The 17870-nt window shown below is 40.3% G+C and overlaps 1 protein-coding gene across 3 annotated transcripts in view; it reads left to right on the top strand.

Moving 5' to 3' along the window:
- Positions 1 to 17870, top strand: part of nek7 (NIMA-related kinase 7) — a 188469-nt gene that overhangs the window by 138348 nt on the left and 32251 nt on the right. For all 3 annotated transcript variants that reach the window (XM_078561716.1, XM_078561714.1, XM_078561715.1), the window contains exons 7-8: positions 3354 to 3462; positions 7707 to 7814. In XM_078561716.1, coding sequence (XP_078417842.1) covers positions 3354 to 3462; positions 7707 to 7814 — 217 coding nt within the window. The remainder of the gene's footprint in view (positions 1 to 3353; positions 3463 to 7706; positions 7815 to 17870) is intronic.

The raw sequence follows: 17870 nt of genomic DNA, 5'->3' as shown, positions 1-17870 counted from the left end.
CAGCTGGTAATGATAAAGCCAAAGTTATACTTTCTCCTGGGGTATAGCAGTAACCCAGGTCCACATTTCAACTTCAGCCTTCCATTGCTGACAAGGCTCAGAGTCAGAAAAAATTGCTAGATAGTCAAAGCTTACAATTTTGCACTGTCCTTCCACCATTCCATAACTTAAATTGTTAGCAACAGTGCACTTATTTTCCCTCAAGACTAAGGCAGAAAGCTTCATATACAGCAATTAATCAGCAAAGCTTAAAAGTTTATCCTCTGCTACCATGTCACAATAAGAGTTTGTGGTGGAAGAGTTAATCCAAGCAGGTCTCTTGGTTAAAGCTGGTTTATTTCCAAGACAACTCCTCAGTGCTACTAGCTTCCACACAAAGTGTTCCAGCTGTACCTTTTTATTCTATTCAGTTGGGATAATTAATGCCCATCACCTGTTTAACTACCAATTGGTTTTAACAAGATGATTGCCATGTTAACAAACCTTTCTATCCCATCACCTAATGAATAGTTGATGCCCCCACACAGATACTTGCGGGACACCACTAGTCACATCCTGTTGATTAGAGTATCTGCCCATTTTTATCCCTACTCCCTCCTTCTGCTTAGCCAATTTCCTAACCAGGTTAACAATTTGCCTTCAATTTCATGAGCTGCAGCTTTAGTTAACAAATATTATTCAACTCATTGTGAGCAATGCCATTTGAGATTAATTTGTGATAATATTGTCTTGACTGAGAAAACATTTAATATGTCCTGATGTTGCTAGTTCAGAAATTGACATTAAAAATCATTAAAAAATGATTTATGAAACAGCAAAGAAATAGCCCTATTTTTCTACCTGGTTTAGGATTCAAAAAGGAACTTTACCTTTGGTTACCCAGAGTAGATTTTTAAGATTGCAGTATTGAAATAAAAGCAATAAAAAGAGATTAGTGATGAATTTGTTATTAATAAAATATGTCTTATGAATAAATCCAATGAGTTAAAAGTAATTAAACACTTAGGGCAGATAGGGAAGTGTGTTTGGAAATACGTAAGGTTCTGGTTAAAATTTTTGGAAACTGCATACAGAGATCAGTGCAAATCAGAACTTGGAAATATCCCAGTATACAAATAATAGGTGGAAAATGAGCCTTGAAATAAACTGAGTAGCCTAACATTTGCAGTTTGGGGGGCAGAATCAGAGAGAAAACACTTAGCATAATATTGGATGCCTAAGAGCACAGTGAGCATACATACTGCTCAGTATTGAGAAACAATATGTTATGCTCTCTAACCTAATTTGATGAGTTACCTAAATTAAATTAGTGAATGTGCACTAGCTAGTGGAAATTAATTACTTGGAATTTTAGAAAGCAGTTGATAAGGTTTCACATGTGAGACTTTTAAAGCAAGTTAAAGTTTATGGAATTGACAATTGGAAATAAAATTAGAAGGTGGTGGCAAGTGAGAGGCAGTGGCTAGTATAGCTTAGCAGCGGTCTTCTGGATCCTTGATTCCTGACACAACTGATTTGGAGAACACTGGTTGCAATTATCTTGCCTAAACACAATAAATGATGTAACTTAGTGATGAGTATAAGCTAAATGGTATCATTCATAGGGATATAATGAGTAGATGAGGAAAGAAATGTGAGGCAGATTTTAGTGCAAATAAACATTAGGTGATACATTCCGTGTCGGATTACATAGAATGTGTATAAGGTTAAGGAATGTATATCCGTAAACATGGAGAAAGAGGAGAATGAGTTTGGATTGTTGACCAGTCACTCACTGAGTTTTGTCATTGTAACGTTGTTATCAGTAAGGCTAATTAAATACATATTGGGAACATTAGACTATAAATCAAAAGAAATTATAAATTACGATGGGGCCACTTTAGGAATATAGTGCCTGGTTTTCTACCTTCAAAAAGGCACTGATGAGGATGGGGAAAAGAGTGACTAGGGTGATGTGAGCACTTTCAAAATTGAAGTTGAGCTCTGAAAACAAACTTAGAACTGAATTAATTTCCATTGAAGAAAAGGTTGAAAAAGGATCTTAAATTCTTTGGGGAATGAAAAATGTGGAAATGGAAGTAGGGTATTTAATTTGGACTGAGTGTACAGTGAAACACACAAATAGAATTCTTCCTCTCAAGATAGTGGAAACGTGCAAAGCATCAGCAAAACAATTAATGTCAATTATCCACTTCTAAAATAACGGGATGAAAGCCAATAAATTGTACTGAAGTACAGATTATGTCAAATATTAGAACACAATGGCTATTCTACTGTGACCAAAGAAATGCTATCTTTGGAAAGCACAATTAAAAGGCAATTGGAAGGAGGCAGCTACAGGAGTGCCTCAGCACTTGGTATTATTGTTTATGATGTAGACAAATTATTTTGAAATGAAGACAAATAAAACTGATTTAAATGCACCCTTGCCAAAGTTGATGGGGAAGTTAAGGAGCAGATAACATTGCACAAATTCAGAGGGATTTGAATGGTTTATGAAGTTGGACTGACACGATGTTGTTTGCAGTGGATAAATATGAAATGATGAGATGAGGAACAGTGACAAGAAACATGGAAATATCAGTTGATTTGAATTTGAATGTAGAGCATGAAAAGGAGACGAATCTGGATTAAATACATTTTGCTTGATGAACTCATCATGACAGTATGAGGCAACAGTAAAACAGCTAATCTGATCTTCCACTGTATGACGAGAAGTAAGATCTTGTTTCCAGCAAATGATAATGAGCTTGTACGTAAAATTGTCCAACCTTACTTCGATTACAATTGGATTCATCGATGTGGAGAGGGACAGATCATCAGGTAGTTCTGCTTGATTTTCTTTGGTATTAGTGATTATTTATTGAACAGTTTATTTCTGTAGATTTCATAGGTGGTTATTAAATCCATGCTGCGGTACATAGTGCATGGTCTGTGGGAGGAATAAGCTTAATGAGACAAATTAACTTTTTGTATTCCATCCTTGGTTATGTGTGCTTTCAGTTTGCTTGTTTATTAAATGAACCTTGGAAAATCAAAATGTCCTTCCATGTGCAAATAAAATAAACCAGGTGAATACCTAGTGACAATTGTTGTCTTTCTGCCTTCAATATTCCCAGAAGAGAGTTAAGGCTGTAATCTCAAACAAGTTATTAGTATTTCAAGAGTTGCCCATTTATACTATCCATTTGTATATTTATACCATCTAAATCTGTATTGCAATCTGAAGTTGTATGTTGTGTACATAAATGTGTTAGCTTTTTGCTTTCAGAATTAAGTTTAGTTTCAAATTAAGAATGTTATAGAATTAAAATCTATCAATGGATTCATAGTGATATCTGCTATTTTCGCAGCATTTTAAGAAACAGAAGCGGCTGATTCCAGAAAGAACAATATGGAAGTATTTTGTTCAACTCTGCAGTGCCTTGGAACACATGCATTCTCGGCGTGTCATGCACAGAGGTAACTTCAATACATAATAATAATAACCATAACCCATTAGAAGACAAAACATTCAGTTGATGTTGTCATTTTCTGAATGGGTTTGTTTGAACACCACATATCAGAATTAGTTCTGCTTAAATAGACTGACTTGGTGTAGTACGTAGATGTTTGAACATATTGGTATCATATCCAATTCCAGAATCTCCCATGGCTTTGTTCATGATAAGTAAGAGAGTACAGGAAGAGTTAGGGACCAAGTGCAGGTAGAGTAGAAAGGAAAGAATTTGAAGTTTTACCAGGGTGAAGAGGAAGAGGGAGTTTTTTTTAACATTAATGAATTTAAAAATCATCCACTTATTTACAAAAAATTGGAGTGCAATGGCATTGCTCATGTTAAGTCAAAATATGAGCCTGGAATTCTCTGCAATGATGACATTGGTGAGTAACACACTGAGCTAGCATGAACTGATCAGTGTATTGATGCCGCTACTAACAGTGCATTTTATATTTAGTCATGCTACAAAAAGTGTCGCTTTTCCAAAAAATTACTAAATTACAGGCATTTGTTAATTGGACTAGTTTTTAAATGTGCTGACATAGTCTGAGGATAGAACAGTGCTCCCAAGATCAAGCAATCAGTTAAGTGGAAACTATCACTTGGTTGGTAGTTCACTTGGCTATCAAAAATTGTTGAACTCTTCCAGTTCCACAACACGAAGATTGATAATGCAAATTGTTAAGGGGTAATCAAGCTATTTAGCTGCATTCTCCACAGGCATTGTTGGATGGAAAGCTAATTCACCATTGATTAAAAGGATCATATAGTTAAAAAGACTAGTAAATACTGCTAATTTTGTTCAAGCCTCATATCTTCAGCTATAGCAAGTAAAAATATATTGCTTAAGTTTAATTGTAGATTGCATTTTAGGGAGATAAATTTAATTTTGTTGAGTTTTTTTATATCTGCATTGATTTAAATATTTGGGTAAATAGGCCACCATTCAGAAGTTGCCTGTGTGAGCTCCACAGATTCCCAAAGCCAGGGAAATAAAACATCCTGCTTCCTGAAATACCATATCATAAATTATGCCACTCCTGGTCTCCAGCATCATTTTTCAGTCACTGACACCATGATCTCTTAGAACTAGAATCATGACTGTAGACGGGTAAAATTCAAAGTTTTTGATAAACTCCTCATCACGTTCTAATACACCTCTGTTTGTTGTCTGTCTTTTCCACCAAATTTTCTGTGCCTTTGTTTTTCCCAGTCATGGGTCTCTCTTTGTGTCTTACATTGTAGTTCTTTTAGGGTTTTTTCTGGGCCTGGGCGAGGGAGGTGGGGGGATGCTGAGTTGGAGGAATAGTCATGATTGGTGGAGGGATCTGGCAAGACATAGGTGAGAAGCATCTGTGAAGAACTTTGAGACATCCTGAGGCCATGAAAGATGCCACATATATGCATATTCATTCTTTGCTCCTCTACACTGTCAATCCTCATTCTCTCATACCCACTTGCCCATTTTCTTTCCACACAGTTTGATGCCTCTCTCTCTCAATTTCAACTAACCTGCATTCCCTGGTGATCCTGCCAACATCTCCCGATCTCTCTCTCTTTCAAACCCAAATCCCTCATCCCTACTACCTTGTAGCCAGTGCTCATTTCTCTAATTCCTTATCACTATTTTTTGTTCTCTGTTTCCTTCACTCCTTCCTAAGCTCCTACTCAAGCTTCCCTTCCTGCTTAAATGCTATACACCCTCTCTAAGTAAAAATTGTAGTATAAGAGGGTGGAAGTAAAGCACCTTCAGAATGGCAAAGATTTTGCAGCAAGTATTAGTGCCAAATAGTCCTGAGATTGTTAGATGTGCTGTTACAGGCTGAAAATGCTAGATAATTAATGGATTGTGTGAATTCACATTACTGAGGTCCATCATTTGAAAGATGCGAGCTGCTAAAGGAGCCCACATATATAATAGTGGTCTGAAGGTCACAGTCTCAGCTCTAACGAAAACTTCTTTGCAATTGCTACTTGGACATGACACAATTACACTGCCCAGATTGAAGCTAATTTGTTAGTCAGCTGCATTTATCTGTTGTCGTTCTATCTAGCCTTTTATTGACAATTGATAATAAAATAAATGCAAAACGCTGCGGGCGCTGGAAATCTGAAAAAAAAAAACAGAAAATGCAGGAAAAACTCAACAGGCCTGGCAGCATCTGTGGAGAGAGAAACTTTTTGAGTCCAATATGACCTTTCTTCGAAACCCTAGTTTGTTTTATAAATAGCATGGGAGACCTTTTATTATCAATTTGACTCCCTATTGGTAAAACATAGACCAGGATCTTCCGAGCAGCAGCAATGATCGTCCGATTTCTGTTGCGCTCAAAACCTCCCACGACTCAGCACTGCTGCGTGTTTCTTCCGGGATCTCCTGCTCCCAGCTTTTGCAGAAATGCGCAGCGCAGCATCCCCTAGGGAACTCGATCGGAACAGATCAGAGTTGAGGAAAGACAGGACCCGCCCCTTTTTGTGGTGCAAGATGCTGTATGGTAAGTTTAAAGATCCAGTTAATGAATAGATGAGTGAATAGATAAGGTTGGTAGATAGGCGAGGTGGGTGAGTTGGTGGACGGGTCGAGGGTAGTTGGGTCAGGGTGGGGGGTGGGTTAGTTTGGGAGGAGTAATCGGGTCAGGTTAGGTTGGGGGGGTAGTCGGGTCAGTGGGGTAGTCTGGTCAGGTTGGGGGGGTACCTGGCTGATGTGAGGTAGTCGAGGGATCGGGGTAGTCAGGTTGAGTCGGTGTGGTAGTCGGGGTTGGGACATCAGGAGTGGTGACTGGGGGTTAGTCGTTTAGTTTTTTATTCATTTGCAGGATGTGGGCTTCACTGGCCAGCATTTATTGCCCATCCCTAGTTGCCCTTGAGAAGGTGATGGTGAGTGCCTTCTTGCAGTCCATGTGGTGTACGTACACCCATAGTGCTGTTAGGAAGGGAGTTCCAGGATTTTGACCCAGCGACAGTGAAGTTATGTGTGTGTTAAACCATTCTTTCACCTGTCTAACATTTCCCAGGTAACTATCCAGGTAAGTACCATGGAACTGTCCGAAGTCTCCGACTCTAGCTCAGAGTCAGAGACGTTCGCGGAGGGTGCTGAGGAGCAGGGGAATTGCCCATCAAAAGTCGAAACTTCCTGGGAAATTCCCACATAGGTCCGTGCAACAGGACTTCCAGTGGGTCTGAACGCATATCTACAATCATACATCAGTTCCTGACGATCTGAAGGCTAGAAGATTTGGTCCATAAAGTTAATTTCTTTCTCTTTCACTCATTGCCAAATCAATTTTAACTGCACCCATGACATGCAACTATTAATTTCAGATCAAATAAATGTGAAACATTGTGTTCATCCATAGTTTTGAAACAGTATTTACTTTACATAATAATACAATCTGAAGAATATCAACGTGTTCCATGAGATGCCAGTTTTCATATTCGTGCCAATGATTCCATGTGCATTCATTTACAAATGACTATGGAATTCAATACCAGGCAAAATCTTGTGCTTCTCTACAAGGTGGGAAAGCAATATGAAGAATGAGTAAACATGGGTACTCGTATGAACTCTGGCAATTATTTATAGAAGCACATGGTCAGAAATTTGGAACCATACTCCATTGCTATTAGTGTGGGTGGAGATGATTTGACGGAACTTTAAGAGAATGCATGGTTTCCCCCAACTGTGTGGTCTCAATAACTAATCCATTACTGGTTTATTTTTCTGTTTCACATGGTAGTGCCTGGGAAACACCTAGATTATATCCCTGGCCTGAGCTAAGTTATCTGATCTCAGCTTGGGCAGCAGTTAGGGTGCTACTTTGGATGCCAGTAGAACTATATTTCGCACCATCAATGAATTGTCCTCCAGGAATAAGGCAAGAAAATGTAAGAATAACAAGGCAAATAATTTTGAATGATTTTAAGGGACTGATTTTATCCCTCGAATATTCTTCAAAAACTGCAAAACTGTGTGTGATTGCCTCATTTGTTAAATTAAAAATGAGACAGAACCAAATAAGTTTTTGTTTAATTCAGAATTAATCGAGTATTTGAAGCAAGTTTCCCATTTTGTTGATATTGGGAAGCGAAAGTATTTTTTAATTGAATGACAAAGTTGTGAGACCTCATAATGTTATTTAAAATATTTCCAGTTGTAGTAAAGTGTCAATACTTCATATTTATTTACATATATTTTGTTCCCTTGTAGATATCAAACCCGCTAATGTGTTCATTACAGCTACTGGGGTAGTAAAGCTGGGAGACCTTGGATTGGGCAGATTCTTTAGTTCGAAAACGACAGCAGCACATTCTTTAGGTGAGCAACCCTGCACAACACAAATCCATCTAATTACAGAAGCGGGATGCATTTCATTAAGAGTGTGACCAAAACCATATGTCTGTTGTAAACATGCAAGCAGCAAAGGCATGCTCCCTAACCAATATTGGGTGTATCTATTTCCTTGTGCAGTTCGGGGGGTTTCCTGTTTCTTTGACCTTTGCCATAACACAGGGTATGTCTGGAAGTAACAAGTCCAATCTTGCTACTGATACAGAACTCTGATTACACAACAGTGTAATAAAGACCAAAGAGTTTATGATGAATAGACTGCTTCGAGGCTACATGCTGAGCTGACCCATTGATCCTTTCAAGGGTTTATAATGCAGAAAAGCTTGAACAATCAGACAGCTACTTTTTTTTTATTACATTGCTATGTTATTTTGAAGATTGTGTTGGCAAGGCATAGTTCAACTGATCATTTTGTTTTTTTTTAAGATAATATTTTAACCAAAGAATTGACTGCAGACTTTTAAAAAAACTGTTAACTCTCAGCAGCCTTGATTGAAATGGGATTTGAGTTGGGCATGGCATTCATTTACTTGGACCAGTTGGGAACACAAATATAATTTCAGAGAAGCTGGTTCTGAAATGCCATTCTATTTCAAACCAGTATTTCCCAGGCAATGGAATACATTACTAGTTATTTCATAGAATCATTGGATAGATTTATAGAATAGTTGCAGCATAGAAGGAAGCCATTTGGATCATTGTCTGTGCTAGCTCTCTGCAAGACCAATTTAGCCAGTGCCACCCCTCCATAGCCCTGCAAATCTTTTCCCTTCAGGTACCTATCCAACTGAGAGGCACGCTTGAATCTGCCTCCACCATTCTTTTAGGGGTTGCAGTCCAGATCATAATCACTTGCTGCATAAAAAAGTTTTACGTAAGAACACAAGAATTAGAAGCAGGAGTAGACCATATGGCCCCCCGAACCTGCACTGCCATTCAATACCTGCCTCAACTTCATTTCCTGCCTTAAGTTCACTTTTCCTGCCCGATCACCCCTATCTTCTCAAGGGCAGCCAGCAGTGTTGGACTTGCCAGCATCACTCATATCAATTGAATGAAAAATAACAAAAATCTCTGTGTCAGCCTTAAGTATACTTAACGATGTGGCATCCACAGCCCTCTGGGATGGATAATTCCAAAAATTCACCACCCTCCGAGTGAAGAAATTTCTCCTCATCTCAGTCCTAAATAATCAATGCCTCATCTTGATGCTATGTTCTCTTGCTCTCGAAAAACATCCTCTCAGTGTCTGGCCTGTCAAGTCCCTTCAGAATCTTGCATGTTTTGATGAGATCACCTCTCGTTCTTCTAACCTGCAGAGACTATAGGCCCAATTTACTGAGCTTCTCATCGTGGGAAACAATCTAATGAACTTTTGTTCTACCCTCTCCAAAGCAATTATGACGATCCTTAAAGAGGGAGACCAAAACTGCACACTGTATTCCAGGTGTGGCCTCACCAAAACCCTATACAATTTCCCACATCTCTTATGTTACAACAGTGAAAACAAAGCAACAGTACTTTATTCACTATAAAGCACTTTGAGACGTTCAGCGGGCATGAAAAGTTCTACATAAATGCAAGTCTTTCTTTTTCTGTGCTCTCTGTTATATCATTGACTTTTGAGCCTGAAGGTTAGCTTGAACCAAGAGACATGATTGTGCCTGTCTTCTGCCGCTTTCTTCTTTTGGCTTCTGCAATCCTTTTGCTTTTGAGTTCTCTATGTCCTTATTTCTTATCACTTTGCTACTAGAACATCTGTTCAGGAAATAAGCATGATGCAATGTAACTTTACTGTTGTTTTAGTTCAGGTTCTTTAAGATCAGTATCTTTAATATGTCTCCAGGCCTATATGCTCCTATTTCCAACTTCCTCAACCCATTGATGAGCATACGGAACCATGAAAAATTGAGAGCCAGAGTTAATAATCTTAGGCTCAGGCTTAAGTAAGTCACCTGCTAGAATCTGACTTAAAATTATGCCACTATAAACATGGCTGCCCACGGTTGCTTATTCCTGCATTTATGAATGATGATAAAAGATAAGAAGTCTGAGGTGCAGAACATTTGAAGCCAGAAGAACAAGGCAGAAGGAAGGTACAATCTGTTCTTCTGAAGTACTTAGAGATATAGCCGGTTGTAGGAAATTGATTCAAGCTAACCAGTTTGGGACTGCTGCTTTGGATTTTGTGTTGTTGCCTTCATTCTGGCCTGATAAACCACTAACTTCTTACACTGGACGCTATTACAACTGAGCCACAAAAAGTTTGTTCATAAAATAGAATTTGTCTCTTATTGATCCAGTATTCAATGGACCAGAGAACTTTTCTCAGGCATCATATTTCTGCATCTGTACACAAAATCTCATCTTGCCTTGCATTAATGTTTCAGTTTTCATTACTCCAGTGGCTGTTCCACAAATTGGGATGTTCGCAACCATTGTCCAATTTTACTGCCAATCTCAACAATTAGTGCTGGACACTGAATTAGCACTCACTTGAGCTCAGCACATAACCAGGTGCTGAGTAAGGATCAAATTTATTACAGTGTTATAATGCTTTCCCACTGAGCAGGTCTTTAGACTTTTCATGAGATGATAATTCTAAAGGTGCTGCACACTGGAAGGGCATAATACTGCTGAAATCAAACTGCATTGTGATTCAGCACAGATTTTGAGGAATGCTAAACTTGTTGTCTAGCACTGGAAATCATGCTGTAGCATTATAACACTGTGGAAAATAATGGTAAGATGGCTAAAGCACTACTGAAATAAACCATTTCTCAAACTGCATCCTGAAACAATGAGAAAAATTGAAATCCACAGTCTCAGTGCCAACCAAATTCATGGCACTGCAGTGGCCCTTTTCCCAGTTTGAAACCTTATTGTTCTTTCTTAGCACAGATGCCAGAACTAAGGTAGGCTTTCAGGGTTTGATTATAAGATGTCAGATGACTGCAGATCTTAGTTTATGAATGTTAAAAAAATACTTGAGGCAGAATTTTTCTGTCGGCGAGCTAGGGGTGGGGCCCGCTCGCCGATGCGAAAATGGTGCGGAATGATGTCGGGGGGAACCCTGGACATCATCCCGCCCCATTTAAATATCCAGGAAGGCAGGGACACAGTGCGATCAGCTGTCCGCCCGCCGACCTGTCAGTGGCCAATTGAGGCCATTGACAGGATAATTAAGCCAATTAAAGGCCCTGTCCATCCAACCTTGAGGTTGGTGGGCAGGCCAGGAGTCCCGGCGGGCTTCTGAAAAAACATGAAACCTCATCCACCGGCGGGATGAGGTTTCATGTCTGTTTTAAAAAACTTTAATAAAGTTTGTGATTTTTATTAACATGTCCCATCTTGTGTGACATTGTCACATGAAGGGGACATGTTAATAACTTTTTTATTTTTCTATTTTTGAAGTTTATAAAACTTTCAGCACTCTCCCTGTGGCAGCACTTAGCCTCAGGGAGATGTGCGCTCTTTTGTGCACATGCGTGAAACAGCGCACTCTGACAGTTGGGGGATCCCTCCCCCTCCGCACAGGAAGCGCATAGCACTTCCCGTCGGGCGGCCCGCCCACTCAAAATGGCAGCAGGGCCCGTTTCGGCGGCGGTGATTGGCTGGCCGCCCGCCACCGAGCCAGTGGGGCCCGCCCGCCCATCAAGGGCAAAATTCTGCCCTTGGTATTTGAACATGTAGAAAGTCACTGCTGAACATGCTTGAACAGCAAGGCTAAAACAATTCAACATTGGTTTTAGAGGTCTGCTTTTGAGGACAGATCTAAAAAATTATATTATATGCAATTAGAACAGTTTTTAAAAAATCTTCTGTTTACATTTGGCATGGCATAGTATTCATTTGTTATGTTATAGTCTTGGTAATAAATATCTATTGTGTGATCTATTGGGAACGTTGAAGTAAAGCCTGTCTGAGAGTTATTTTGTCCTAACCTACATGACTTAATGCTTTTTAGATTCACTACGACAGAAGCCATTCTTTACTGTGTGAGAATTTTGTCCCTGGCTTCAGCTTCTGTGTAAAAAAATTCTGAGTTTCCTAGGATTTAGTGCTTATCATGACCAGGTTTTTACATTTTGTAGGAGCATGTTCTCCATCACCAGCAGCAAATATAATCTTTCCCTCCATAACAATTTTGCCTTTTGTGAAGCGTGTGGGCAATTCTAGGAAAATTAGAAATAACAAAGACATCAGGTGGTTTCTAGAAAAAAACACAAATTGAGGCACAACAGTCTTCCAGAACCAAAATGTCCTGATGCCTACACCGGTTGCCTTCATCAAAAAGTAGAAGCAGCTCCTGCTAGAATACCAAACATTTTACATTCTACTATCTATTATTTTGAGCTTTAAAAAGGTGCATTTCTTTGAAGTTTTGACTCCCCACCTCCATTTCATTTGAATTATATTTCTGGGCCTAGACGAGTTGCTCTCACCAAGAGTCATGCACTTAGTTTACCTTTGTAGAAGATGTGTAAGAACTTCCACAGGAACTAGTTACCTTCTGTAGCACTTTATGTCATGCTCAAAACCATCTACCTCCACCAGTACTAGGTGAAGAAGTTTATTCGAGAGTACCCAAAGAATTGGAATTCATTGGGGCACAATGTATTGAAGACTTGAAGCATCATTTGAAAATATTGGTAAAATCTCCAAATACGGCCTCAATAACAAGAATTGGACAACATGTTAGTGACTGTTCTGAACTCTGCACATTAACACCTTTTAACTTGACAAATCAACAAAATATTAATTCTCTCAAATGGTGCTCGTAGTATTAGAGGCAAAAGCCACTGTAGAATATCTATAGGGCAGATAAGAAAGAAGTGAGTTTAGCCAGGCTAAATGGAATATATGTTAATACAAGGAGCCTGAGGAATAAGACAGACGAGCTGAGGGCACAGATGGGCACTTGCGAGTATGATATCATAACTATGACCGAGACTTGGATAAAAGAAAGGCAGGATCGGCAGCTCCACATTCCTGGTTATAAGATATTCAGATGAGATCAAGAGGGGGATAGAAGAGGGGTGGGGGGGGAGGGTGGGGTCGCAATATTGATCAAGGAATCAATTAAAGCAGTGACGAGGGATGATATCTTGGAAGCATCATCAAATGAGGCCATATGGGTAGAAGTAAAAAAACACAAAAGGGGCAAACACACTGTTGGGTGTGTACTATAGGCCTCCAAACAGTCAGGGAGAGATAGAGGATCAAATATGTAATCAAATTTCAGAGACGTGTAAGAATAATGCAGTAAAACTAGGGGAATTTAACTACCCAAATATTAACTGGGACAGTTTTAGTGTGCAAGGTACGGAGGGAGCAAAATTCTTAGGTTGAATCTAGGAGAATTTTTTTAGCCAGTACATAGAAAGCCCAACAAGAGAGGGGGCAGTTCTGGACCTAATATTCGGATATGAGCCCGGGCAGGTGGAAGGCTTATCAGTAGGGGACGCATTTTGGAGATGGTGACCTTAACTCAGTTAGATTTAGGCTAGGAAATAGGATATGGAAAAGGTGAAGGTTGGGCCAGGAATAAAAGTTCTAAACTGGGGAAAGGCTAATTTTACTAAGATGAGATACAATTTGGCCCAAGTGGGCTGGGAGCTGCTACTTGCAGAGCAGTGGGAGGCATTCAAAGAGGTAATAGCGAGAGTACAGGGCAAATATGTTCCTGTAAAGACAAAGGGGGGGGGACCAAGGCTGGAGAACCCTGGATGCCAAGGGACACAAAGGTTAGGATTATGAAGAAAAGAGAGGGTTACGGCAGATATCAAGGGCTCAATAACAGCAGAGTCCCTAGAGGAGTATAAAAAGTGCAGAGGGGAACTTAAAAAGGAAATTAGGAAAGCTAAGAGAGTGCATGAGAAAGCATTGGTGGGTGTAATAAAGGAAAATCCAAAGGGGTTTTTTAAATATATAAAGAGCAAGAGAATAACTAGGGAAAGTGTAGGGCCAATTAGGGACCATAAGAGGTAATTGCATGTGGACCCGGAAGACGTGGGTACAGCCCTCAGTGAATACCTTGCGTCAGTTTTCACAATGGAAAAGGATGACACAGATATAGTCATCAGGGTGGAGGACTGTGAAATATTAGAGGAAATTAACATAGAGAAAGAGAGGAGGTACTCGCGGGTTTAGTGGCCTTAAAAGTGGATAACTCCTCAGGTCTGGATGAGATGTATTCCAGGCTGTTGAGGGAGGCAAGGGAAGAGATATCAGGGGCCCTGGCAGTAATTTTCAAATCCTCTCAGGCCACTGGTGAGGTGCCACAGGACTGGAGGACTGCTACCGTTATCCCATTATTAAAAAAGGGAGGAAGGGATAGACCAGGAAATTATAGGCCAGTCAGTCTAGCCTTGGTGGTGGGGAAGTTACTGGAAAGAATTCTGTGGGACAGAATATATCTGCACTTGGAGAGACATGGATTAATCAGGGATAGTCAGCATGGATTTGTTAAGGGAAGGTCGTGTTTGACAAATTTGATCGAATTTTTTGAGGAGGTAACCAGGAGTGTTGATGAGTGTAATGCATTTGATGTGGTCTGCATGGTCTTTAGCAAGGCTTTTGATAAGGTGCCTCATGGCAGACTGGTCAAGAAAGTAAGAGCCTATGGGATCCAAGGCAAAGTAGCACATTGGATCCAAAATTGGCTGAGAGGCAGGAAGCAGAGGCTGATGATAGAGGGATGTTTCTGTGACTGGAAGTCTGTTTCCAGTGGGATTCTGCAGGGCTCGGTGCTGGGGCCCTTGCTGTTTGTGGTGTACATAAATGATTTGGACTTAAATGTAAAGGGTATGATCAAGGAGTTCGTGGATGACATGAAAATTGGTAGGGTGGTAAATAGTGAGGAGGATAGCTGTAAACTTCAGGTGGATATCAATGGACTGGCCAGGTGGGCAGAGCAATGGCAAATGGGACTCAACCCAGAAAAGTGCGAGTTAATGCACTTGGGAGGGCTAACAAGGCAAACTAGGACCCTGGAAAGTACTGAAGACTGGAGGGACCTTGGAGTGCATATCCATAGATCTCAATGTAACAGCACAGGTAGATAAGGTGGTTAAGAAGGCATAAGGGATACTTGCCTTTATTAGCTGAGGCATAGAATACAAGAACAGGGAGGTTATGCTGGAACTGTATAAAATGCTGGTTAGGCTGCAACTGGAGTGCTGTGTGCAGTTCTGGTCACTACATTGTAGGAAGGATGTGATTGCACTTGAGAGGGTGCAGAGGAGATTTACCAGGATGCTGCCTGGGCTGGAGGGTCTGAGCTATGAGGAAAGATTGGATTGGCTGGGGTTGTTTTCCTTGGAGCAGCGAAGGTTGAGAGGAGACCTGATAGAGGTGTATAAGATTATGAGGGGCATAGATAGGGTGGATAGGAAGGCACTTTTTCCATTAGTCGAGGGGTCAATAACCAGTGGGCATAGGTTTAAGGAAAGAGGTAGAAGGCTAAGAAGGAAGTAGAGGATAATTTTTTTCATCCAGAGGGTGGTGGGTGTCTGGAACTCACTGCTAAAAGGGTGGTTGAGTCAGAAACTCTCATAACATTTAAGAAGTATTTAGATATGGTCCAAGCACTGGGAAATGGGATTAGTGTAGTCAGATCTTTGTTGACCTGCATGGACATGATGGGTCGAATGGCGGTCTCCTGTGCTGTAAACATCTGTTTATATTTGTAAAATGTGCCACAGTACAACCCTCTATATTTTGAAAACAGTGGACAAAAAAGCCATCCTTGGTACATAAAACTAAATTTGTAGGTTAAAAATAAATTAAAAGCAAAATACTGTGGATGCTGGAGATCTGAAATAAAAACAGAAAATGCTGGAAAATCTCAGCAGGTCTGGCAACATCTGTGGAGAGAAAAACAGAATTAACGTTTTGAGTCCAATATGACTCTTCTTCGGAAGTCTTATCTTTATTGTAGGTTCCTGCTAGAATACCAAACATTTTACTTTCTATTATCTATTATTTTGAGCTTTAAGAGAGTGCATTTCTTTGAAGTTTTGACTCCCCATCTTTATTTCATTTGAATGATCTTCCTGGGCCTAGACGAGTTGCTGTCACCAATGTCATGCACTTAACCTAATTTACCTTTGCGGAAGATGTATTAAATTACCTGAGCAATGGTTATGTACTACTTGGGTTTCCTGGCTTACCTAATTATTTTACAAGTTTTGTTCTCCACATCATGAAATTTGTCCTACCTTTGGACACCACAGATGTTCCCGGGCTTCTGAGTTAAAGAAACTACTCGTCAGTGCTACAAGTTCAGTATTTGACTTCTGGCTGTGTCTCCCTAAACAGCCCTTCTAAATTAAAACTCACTTTGCAGGAAATCACGGGGAGAATTCACACCCTACAGTCAGTACACCAACATGTTTGTGAGCTATACATTTACGCACTGTTTACACTCTTTATGGCTAATTTTACCTGACATACTGTTAATTTCAGGGTGTGTTGTTTACATGTCCCGGAGTGTTTAACCAGCCCGTCGGGGGGGGGAAGTTGATGGGCGCGTGCGCTCACAGGTGCGCTTCCGATCGGCACCCTCAATTGGAGGCGCGGTGCCATTTTACGTGGGCGGGCCAATTAAGGCCCACCCAGCGTGACATCTGCACGGAAGCGCTATGCGCTCCCTGTGCAGGTGGTGGGGGGGAATCCCAAAATCCAGAGTGCGCTCTTTGCACATGCTCTCGAAAGAGCACACTCATCTCCCTGAGGCTAAATGCAGCCTCAGGGAGATCGGCTCAAAATGTTAAAAACCTAAAAATAGAAATAGTAACATTTTTTAAAATAGTAAAATTTCCATAACATGTCCCGTTATGTGACACTGTCACATGAGTTGGGACATGTCCATAATTTTACCAAAAACTTTATTAAACTTTTTTAAAAGCACATGAAACCTCATTCCGCCCGTGGATGAGGTTTCATGCTTTTTCCAGTTCACGCCGGGGCTCCTGGCCTGCCCGCCAACCTTCAGTTTGGACGTGCAGGTCCTTTGATTACTTAATTGCCTCTGTCAATGGCCTCAATTGGCCATTGACAGGTCAGCAGGCGCACAGCTGATTTCACTGCGCTTCCGCCTTCCTGAAATTTTAAATGGGGCGCCGTGACATTGGGGTTCCGCCCGACGTCACCGTGCATCATTTTACGCATTGGCGAGTGGGCCCCACCCCCTGCTCGCTGACGCGTAAAATCCTGCCCCATATTTTTAAGGTTTTTGTTGTTAGAATCTGGTATCTAGAAGCCCAGTAGGGAGTTGGGTATTAAATTTTTCAGTTGTGGACATATTCTGTTGACAAATTTTTCAGAGGATGGGAGAATCTGACATAACTATTTAAATATATGTGCAACTTCAGAACAAGAAATGATTTCATCTCCAGATAAAAGTATTGGTTTTAATATTTGAATAATATCTCTGTCATTGGTATAACTTTATTTGACTTTGGACAGAATCTAAACTCAACATTTGCTTGTGCACTAAAATTATACTTCAATTGTGGAATTGTTGGCAAATGTTTGATGCTTCCTGTGATTCGCAGTAGATCAGCCTGATTGTCAGTACCTTTCTGAAGCTACTTGTCTGCATGCTGAAATGTTTTCCCTGCCCCCTGCAGATTTTCCTGTGGATTCTCCACGTCCACAAGCTTGCATGATGTTCACTGCCAATTATTAGTATCATATTTTATGGTAACAAGAGGTGATTACTGTTGACCCTTGGCAACTCAAATGGGCTAAATGCATCTTTATGCCTAATAATTGCTTAAATGCGACTTTGTACATTTATCCTAGGCTTAAATTTACTGTTGTTGGTGCCTCCAAATTATTATGATTTAAAACTGGTGGAAGTGTATAACTTTTAAAGCAAGCCGCCACTGAATTACTGTCAGAGACTATTCATTTGCTTTACTGAAGTTGATTGGTTCTGTATATAGCTGTAGGGTTAGACTTGTGGAAGACCTTTAAGAATAATGCAACTAGATAGGGTTCAGTTTGTGCACTGAG

Source organism: Cetorhinus maximus, chromosome 17 (genome assembly GCF_964194155.1).
Source record: "Cetorhinus maximus chromosome 17, sCetMax3.hap1.1, whole genome shotgun sequence".
Lineage (NCBI taxonomy): Eukaryota > Metazoa > Chordata > Chondrichthyes > Lamniformes > Cetorhinidae > Cetorhinus > Cetorhinus maximus.
The sequence above is the reverse complement of the archived record's forward strand: the minus strand, read 5'-3'. Positions and strand labels throughout refer to the sequence as shown.